A 9,825-nucleotide genomic window follows, 5' to 3' on the forward strand; every position below is an offset into this window, starting at 1 on the left:
CAATTCTGGGACTTCCTAGGTGGCACTAGTGGTAAAGAACCTGTTTGCCCATACAGGTAGACATAAGAGATGTGGGCTTGATCTCTGGGTCGGGAAGATCTCCTGGTGGAGGGCATGGCAACCCACTCCAGTATTCTTGCCTGGAGAATCCCCTGGACAGAGAAGCCTGGCAGGCTACAGTGTATAGGGTTGCAAAGAGTCAGACACCACTGAAACGACTTAGCATGCACCCAGAGACATCTGAGACCAGGGTATTGGCAGGGTTGGTTGCTTCTGAGGCCTCTTTTCTTTGACTTGCTGTCTTCTCCCTGTATCTTCACATGGTTCTCCCTCTGTGTGTATCTGTGTCCTAATCTCTTTTTATAGACATCATATAGTAGTAGATACTATCCTAATGACATCCTTTTAACTTCAGTTCAGTTGCTCAGTTGTGTCTTTGTGACCCCATGGACTGCAGCATGCCATGCTTCCCTGTCCATCACCAACTCCTGGAGCTGGCTCAAACTCATGTCCATTGAGTCAGTGAGGCCATCCAACTATCTCATCCTCTGTCATCCCCTTCTCCTCCAGACTTCAATCTTTCCCAGAATCAGAGTCTTTTCCAATGAGTCAGTTCTTTGCATTTTAACTTAATTGCCTCTTTAAAGAACTTATCCCCAAATAAGTCACATTCTGAGATCCCAGAGATTATTATAATTTCAATTTATGAATTTCATAAATTGTACCTGCATAAGGGATGATTGAAGCAAAATCAAAGGGATTTAAACACTCTTTATTATATCATTTAAAACTTAAAGGTCATCCATCAATTCCTTGTGTAACATACCATGAGAGATTAATTTGTTTGACTTAAACAATTCCATTTGTTAAAATACAAACACCAGGAGAGAAAGTCACCCTAAACTGCCTTTACCCATAACAACACAGTGTATAGTAATTCATCTGACTGCTTTCCTTTCATTTTTTATTGAAGTATAGTTGACTTATAATATTATATTAGTGTCAGGTGAACAACAGTGATTTGGTATTTTTATAGATTATACCCTATAACTATAACACTTTGGCCACCAGATGCGAAGAACTGACTCATTGGGAAAGACCCTGATCCTGGGAAAGACTGAAGACAGGAGGAGAAGAGGACAGCATAGGATGAGATGGCTGGATGGCTTCACCAACTCAGTGGGCATGAGTTTGAGCCAGCTCTGGGAGTTGGTGATGAACAGGGAAGCCTGGTGTGCTGCAGTCCATGGGGTCGCAAAGAGTTGGACACAACTGAGTGACTGAACTGATAGACTGTACACCATACAAAGTAATTATAATGTTATTGACTATATTCCCATTCTGTACATTACATCCCTGTGCCTGTGACTTTATTTTATTTTATAACTGACATTTATTAATAAGATATTTTATATCTTATTCCCTTTCACCTATTTTTCCCATTCCTACCTGCCCCAAACCACCTTTCCCCTCTGGCAACCACTGGTTTGTTCCCTGTATTTGTGGTCTGTTTCTGTTTTATTTATTCATTACCTTTGATTTTTAGATTCGACATATAAATGAAGGCTATAGTGTTTGTCTTCCTCTCTCTGATTCTGCTTTTCTATATAATTCATTCCCCACCTAAATTGAAAGGCTCTTTCATATCAGGCATTCTAAACCAAAGGCTTGTAACTATTAGTTTACATCCATTTATCTTTTTTTAAATTGAAATGCATCCATTGATTTTTGATTCTGCCTCCAGGGGCTATAGGAAGCATTTCTTTTTTTTTTTTTTAATTTTTATTTATTTATTTATTTTTGTCATACATTGATATGAATCAGCCATATATTTACACGTATTCCCCATCCCGATCCCCCCTCCCACCTCCCTCTCCACCCGATTCCTCTGGGTCTTCCCAGTGCACCAGGCCCGAGCACTTGTCTCATGCATCCCACCTGGGCTGGTGATCTGTTTCACCATAGATAGTATACATGCTGTTCTTTTGAAATATCCCACCCTCACATTCTCCCACAGAGTTCAAAAGTCTGTTCTGTATTTCTGTGTCTCTTTTTCCATTTTGCATATACAGTTATCGTTACCATCTTTCTAAATTCCATATATATGTGTTAGTATGCTATAATGTTCTTTATCTTTCTGGCTTACTTCACTCTGTATATGGGGCTCCAGTTTCATCCATCTCATTAGGACTGGTTCAAATGAATTCTTTTTAATGGCTGAGTAATATTCCATGGTGTATATGTACCACAGCTTCCTTATCCATTCATCTGCTGATGGGCATCTAGGTTGCTTCCATGTCCTGGCTATTATAAACAGTGCTGCGATGAACATTGGGGTGCACGTGTCTCTTTCAGATCTGGCTTCCTCAGTGTGTATGCCCAGAAGTGGGATTGCTGGGTCATATGACAGTTCTATTTCCAGTTTTTTAAGAAATCTCCACACTGTTTTCCATAGTGGCTGTACTAGTTTGCATTCCCACCAACAGTGTAAGAGGGTTCCCTTTTCTCCACACCCTCTCCAGCATTTATTGCTTGTAGACTTTTGGATAGCAGCCATCCTGACTGGCGTGTAATGGTACCTCATTGTGGTTTTGATTTGCATTTCTCTGATAATGAGTGATGTTGAGCATCTTTTCATGTATTTGTTAGCCATCTGTATGTCTTCTTTGGAGAAATGTCTGTTTAGTTCTTTGGCCCATTTTTTGATTGGGTCATTTATTTTTCTGGAATTGAGCTGCAGGAGTTGCTTGTATATTTTTGAGGCTAATCCTTTGTCTGTTTCTTCATTTGCTATTATTTTCTCCCAATCTGAGGGCTGTCTTTTCACCTTGCTTATAGTTTCTTTTGTAGTGCAAAAGCTTTTAAGTTTCATTAGGTCCCATTTGTTTATTTTTGCTTTTATTTCCAATATTCTGGGAGGTGGGTCATAGAGGATCTTGCTGTGATTTATGTCGGAGAGTGTTTTGCCTATGTTCTCCTCTAGGAGTTTTATAGTTTCTGGTCTTACATTTAGATCTTCAATCCATTTTGAGTTTATTTTTGTGTATGGTGTTAGAAAGTGTTCTAGTTTCATTCTTTTACAAGTGGTTGACCAGTTTTCCCAGCACCACTTGTTAAAGAGGTTGTCTTTTTTCCATTGTATATCCTTGCCTAGGAAGCATTTCTGATTACATAGAATAAAGAAATCTTCCTTCATTCTGAAAAAATCAACAGATAAAAAAGACATGGAAATATAGGCATTTTCAGAGAGAAAAATACACAGGTAAGGAGTCCCTGAGTCTGGTCTGATAGGGAGGTCAGTCCCCCCCCCGCCCCCAATATACACATAGACACACCTGCAAAAAATGTCTGAAAATTTAAATAGAACAGAGTGGTTATGTATGCATAAATATCTTTGCACACAAATAGATTTCTCCATAGATGTGTACAAAAATTCAAATGACTAAACTTGGCTGAAGTTATAAATAGATGGAAAAATGGACAGTTCCAAGTAAATATAGAAGGAATAAAGGGAATGTGATTTTTCTAGAATGGAGAGGTATCAAAAACTACAGGGTGAAGGTCCAATTGATGAAAGAGTATTTCTCCATAAAGGACTGCCCTCAGATGCTGATGTGTGTGTGCATGAGTGTGCACAAGTACACACACATCCACACAGACACCTTTCAGTCAGGCGCCACGGATTTTGTTGGAATTTGTAGTAGAAAGCCTATTCATTTGAAACTTAATCCTGCTTATCAATTTTTCTAAGCCCTGTTTCATGTCCTTGTTTCTTAAACTGTAGATAAATGGGTTCAACATTGGTGTCAGTATAGTGTAGTTGACTGTTACTATTCGATCTTTGACAGTGTAGCTGGACAATGGCTGGAAACAGACACAGCAGATGCTCCCATAAAAGAGAGTCACCACGGTGAGATGGGAGCTGCAGGTGGAGAAGGCTTTGCGTTTTCCAGCAGCTGAGGGAATTTTGAGGATAGCAATGAGGATTTTCAGGTAAGAGATGATGATGCAGACAAATGGGGCCATCACAGAAACCAGTCCTTCCGTCATGGCGACAACTTCATTGACAGAGGTAGAAGAGCAGGCCAGCTTTAGAACAGGGTTGACATCACAAAAAAAGTGATGGATAACATTTGATGCACAAAAAGTGAGCCGATTCACCAGAAGGACATGCAGGAGGGAGTGAAGGTAGGAGAAAGCTGTGGAGAAGGCCAGTAGCAACATACAGCATCCATGGTTCATAACAGTGACATAGTGGAAGGGATTGCAGATAGCTACATAGCGGTCAATGGCCATGGCTGCCAGGAGGTAACTGTCCATGTTTCCAAAGACTAGGAAGAAATACATCTGCACCAGACATTCAGCATAGGAAATGGCCTTTGTCTCTGATAAAAAGTTCACTAACATCTTGGGGACTATAACTGTTGTGTAGCAAATATCAGCAAAGGACAAGATGCTCAGGAAGAAATACATCGGGTTTTGGAGCTGAGAATCAGAGCGGATAACCAAGATGATGAGCAGATTTCCCATCAAAGTGACCAGGTACATGATGAGAAAGAGGGCAAAGAGTGGTTTCTGGTCCTCAGGGTGAGAAGAGAGTCCCAAGAGGATGAATTCAGGGAGTCTTGTTAGGTTGGACATTCCCATGGACTTGAATGCACCTGCAGATAAACAATTAGGTCAACGGATGGTTCTTGTCATCTGGGGCATGCTTCTTTCCATCTTGTTCTTACACTGAGTAGTTATTAATAGAGTTTTTAATGTAATGATTTTTCCCCCTGAATATGGAAAATTGGGGTCAAAGTATGTTTTCACTTGTTTAAAAAAAATCTTTGAGATGGAGAGCTATAGAAAACAGATATGGGGTGGCATTGGTGAGAGAGAGACAAAGAGAGAGAGAGAAAGGGATTTGAGAACTTGGTTTCCTTTTCCTCTTCCCTACTCTGTGGCTCATAATCATAGGAACCACAGATGCAGTCTGTGAGTCAGGTTCAGGTCAGCTTCTGATTAAAGATTATCAGTAACTAATCCACATCTTGATAATCATAAGACAGTCATCTCATCTAGTTTGCAGTTAGTGAATCTTTTTGAATTAAGATGTTTCTTTCCACATCATATATAATGGAGCAAGGAAGTCATCTAAAGCACACCGAATTGAATGTAAACTGTTTTAGTGAAAAGAGAGATGGGGAAGGGAAAGTGAGAAAGAGGGAGTGAACTTGTTTGAGAAAATGAATTCCCTAATCTCCCTGTCTATCAGATCTAGTCCCTTAAATCTATTTCTCACTTCCACTGTATAGTCATAAGGGATTTGATTTATGCCAATATGCCAGCAAACTTGGAAAACTCAGCAGTGGCCACAGGACTGGAAAAGCTCAGTTTTCATTCCAGTCCCAAAGAAAGACAATCCCAAAGAATGCTCAAATTACTCACAATTGCACTCATCTCACATGCCAGTAAAGTAATGCTCAAAATTCTTCAAGCCAGGTTTCAGCAATACGTGAACAGTGAACTTCCACATGTTCAAGCTGGTTTTACAAAAGGCAGAGGAACCAGAGATCAAATTGCCAACATCCGCTGGATCATCAAAAAAGCAAGAGAGTTCCAGAAAAACATCTATTTCTGCTTTATTGACTATGCCAAAGCCTTCGACTGTGTGGATCACAACAAACTGTGGAAAATTCTGAATGAGATGGGAATACCAGACCACCTGACCTGCCTCTTGAGAAACCTACATGCAGGTCAGGAAGCAACAGTTAGAACTGGACATGGAATAACAGACTGGTTCCAAATAGGAAAAGAAGTACGTCAAGGCTGTATATAGTCACCCTGCTTATTTAACTTCTATGCAGAGTACATCATGAGAAACGCTGGGCTGGAGGAAGCTCAAGCTGGAATCTAGATTGCCAGGAGAAACATCAATAACCTCAGATATGCAGATGACACCACCCTTATGGCAGAAAGTGAAGAGGAACTAAAAAGCCTCTTGATGAAAGTGAAAGAGGAGAGTGAAAAAGTTAGCTTAAAGCTCGACATTCAGAAAACTAAGATCATGGCATCTGGTCCCATCACTTCATGGGAAATAGATGGGGAGACAGTGGAAGCAGTGTCAGACTTTATTTTTTTGGGCTCCAAAATCCTGGCAGATGGTGATTGCAGCCATGAAATTAAAAGACGCTTACTCCCTGGAAGGAAAGTTATGACCAACCTAGATAGCATGTTAAAAAGCAGACATTACTTTGCCAACAAAGGTTCATCTGGTCAAGGCTATGGTTTTTCCAGTGGCCATGTATGGATGTGAGAGTTGGACTGTGAAGAAAGCTGAGCGCTGAAGAATTGATGCTTTTGAACTGTGGTGTTGGAGAAGACTCTTGAAAGTCCCTTGGACTGCAAGGAGATCCAACCAGTCCATTCTAAAGGAGATAAGTCCTGGGTGTTCATTGGAAGGACTGATGCTGAAGCTGAAACTCCAATCCTTTGACCACCTCATGTGAAGAGTTGACTCATTGGAAAAGACCCTAATGCTGGGAGGGACTGGGAGCAGTAGGAGAAGGGGACGACAGAGGATGAAATGGCTGGATGGCATCACTGACTCGATGGGCATGAGTTTGAGTAAACTCTGGGAGTTGGTGATGGACAGGGAGGTCTGGCATGCTGTGATTCATGGGGTCACGGAGAGTCAGACATGACTGAGTGACCGAACTGAACTGAACTGGACCTCCCTGTTATTGGCTGATAATTCATGTCCTGAGGCCAGAGGAATGTGACTCACAGACAGATGGGTAAAGGAAGATTCAACTTTGGAGTATAGACATAAAAACTCAACATTTGCATGAATATATTTAGTCTCTAGTGATGACTAATTACTTATTTAGTATCCAGTGATGACTAATTATCTCTCTGAAATCAGAGATTCACACCTTCTTGCCAGGCATTCTCAAAGTTGATTTCTTACCTGGGAAGAACTTTGAAGTCTTGCCTCATCTATTTATTCCACTCTTCCCTTACTTATGCTCCATGGAATGACTTGTCAAAAAGAAGACAGAACTGTGCCAAGAGCCAGCATACAGAAAAGGTACCTGATTGACTGCAGACCATTTCCTAATGTTTCTTCAATCTGATGCTCCCTTCCCTGGATTCCCTTCACAACCTGCAGATACTTATAGCTCCTGCTTCCCTCCTGGGAGCATCACCTAATATTGTGTCACTAAGTCCCTGGTGTTTGGTGGAGGAGAGAGTAAGGAAACAAACATCCATTAACTTTGTGCAGGATCATCTCCATGGATCCAGAAGAATTACATGTTCTGCCTCCCAGGATGGCCCCAAATCCCTTTCTTCAAACTTGTGGGTCTAGTGTAACCTCCGTTTAGCTTTACGTAGGTGTCCAAGAGGGACAATAATTTTCCATCCCTGGCTCTTCAACCCCTCAGGGCTTACCTGGGCGGTGTCCCATGTAGCACCAAGGATGGAGTACCAGGCAGGGACATCTGGGCTCAGGATCCCCCTTGAGCCTATAAAGTCTCCATTTGGCCTCCCTGAATGCTTCCATTTTAACAAAGGACAACTACTGTCTCTCCATCTCTCTCAAATTTAGATACAGCTATTAGTTCAGTAGCCATGGCTTTATGTCACTATCCTCTAACAAAAGGGAGGGTCATAGCCTTTGAACCTAACCTTAGATCACCCTTCCCTGGTGACCACAAGTCTGCTCAGATATTTGATAACCATTCCTTGCTGCCACCACTATGGAAAGCCATCAGTTTCAGATCTTTGATTCTTCTCAACTCATGAAAGTACACAGAATCCCTACCTCAGGGTCTCAACATGCCCCATCAAATACATGTTCCTCATTTCCTGTCACTTAGTGATTCCTGCCCACTTCTTACAATTCAACCACCTCACTGTCTTGCATTTCTCCCTTCACCTGCATCTCCAGGCTCAAATGCAGCCTCCTATAGGGAGCATTCCTTGGTGACCTGATTAGAATGATATATCTGTCTTCTCTGATCCCTCAGTACATGAATTTCCATTAAACACAAATCATGTTTATTGTTACATAATCTTTCACTTAAAGGAAGGCAACTAACATTTATATACTTAGGAATTTTAAGTCTCTCTGACACAAACCACACAACAGCCTCATAACATGTGCACTTATTTTCTTCATTGTACAGTGACTTAAAAACAATAATGTAGCTGACAAAATATAACTTGAATCAAGGGCTCTTTGAAGCCAAACCATATAGTTGAACTGCTACTCTGAAAGGCCTCTCTCTTTTCTTAGACAAAATTAAAATTTTTAAGTTAAGAAACGGCCTTCTATTTACTTTGCTGTTGCCGCTAAGTTGCTTCAGTTGTGTCTGACTCTGTGAGACCCCATAGACAGCAGCCCACCAGGCTCTGCAGTCCCTGGGATTCTCCAGGCAAGAACACCAGAGTGGGTTGCTATTTCTTTCTCCAATGCATGAAAGTGAAAAGTGAAAGTGAAGTTGCTCAGTTGTGTCCAACTCTTTGCAACCCCATGGACTGCACCCTACCAGGCTCCTCAATATTGCCTAATTTTTTTCTTTGCCAGATTAAACATGAAAGCTTTTGGAGCCCTGAATCAAATCCAGGCCTTATTCCAGATGTGCATGTGTGTTCAGTTGCTCAGTCATGTCTGACTCTCTGCAACCCCATTGACTGTAGCCTGCCAGGCTCCTCTGTCCACAGGATTTTCCAACAGAAATACTGGAGTGGGTTGCCATTTCCTTCTCCGAGGGATCTTCCCAAATCAGGGATTGAACCCACGTCTCCTGCATTGCATGAGAATTCTTTTTACCACTGAGACACCTGGGAAGTCTCTTATTCCAGACACTATGTGCTATATATTGTTCATGATCCAGCTATTTTATTAGTAAAGCCATATTTTATTAATTTTAAGACACTTTTTTCACACTTTAACATCTCATATTGAGGTTCATTTAAGCTTATGGTGTGTCACAAATAACTGGGAGCATTTTTCTCAATGGTACATTAAAATAATGTATTTTATAATTGATGGTATTTTAGATTTAATTAAATATAATAATCTGGAGTTAAGGAGGTAAGAATAATGTTCAGTTCATCTACGAGCGCATCAGTCCATAAGTATTTGTTATGTGTTTACCATGAGCTATACACTCTGTTATCCACTGAGGATATACAGCTCCAAGTAAAAGAGACATAATTTTCCCTTGGATCTAACAGATTAGTATTCCATAGCACCTAGCACTCATCCTTTACTGCAGAGGTTCAAGTTCAAGTGAAAGTCACTCAGTCGTGTCCAACTCTTTGCGACCCCATGGACTATACTGTCCATGGAATTCTCCAGGCCAGAATTCTGGAGTGGGTACCCACTCCCTTCTCCAGGGGATCTTCCCAACCCAGGGATCAAACCTAGCTCTCCCACATTGCAGGCAGATTCTTCACCAGCTGAACCACTAGGAAAACCCTTGCTGCAGAGAGTGCTCAGTAAATATTTATGATATTAACCTAAGCATGGACTAAGCTAACTGCCTAAGCAATATTTTCCAATGTTAGAAGATGGTAACAAAAATTCCCTTAGTTCTTTGGTTCTACAGCTATTTAACATTTTTCTGATTCATTTCATTCCAATTCTAAAATGTCAATATTTATTTCTATAATACTGGACTATATTTTTTAAAAGTAAAATATTCATTTTTCTTATCCTATTTGTGTCAAAGTGGAGACCTAAATAAATAAAAGCCACTAGGTCATTGTAATTAGCACTCATTCTGCTAGTCACTGCTTCTCCTGAGAACTTTACTGTAATTAGATGGTGTA

At 40.8% G+C, this 9,825-nt stretch overlaps 1 protein-coding gene across 1 annotated transcript; it reads right to left on the reverse strand.

The window, feature by feature from the left end:
• Positions 1–3,669: 3,669 nt before the first annotated feature.
• LOC122702964 (olfactory receptor 1L3-like) lies at positions 3,670–4,647 on the reverse strand. The gene has a single exon (XM_043916988.1). It carries the CDS (start codon positions 4,645–4,647, stop codon positions 3,670–3,672), a length of 978 nt encoding a protein of 325 aa, XP_043772923.1.
• Positions 4,648–9,825: the final 5,178 nt, after the last annotated feature.

This window comes from Cervus elaphus, chromosome 11 (genome assembly GCF_910594005.1).
Source record: "Cervus elaphus chromosome 11, mCerEla1.1, whole genome shotgun sequence".
NCBI lineage: Eukaryota > Metazoa > Chordata > Mammalia > Artiodactyla > Cervidae > Cervus > Cervus elaphus.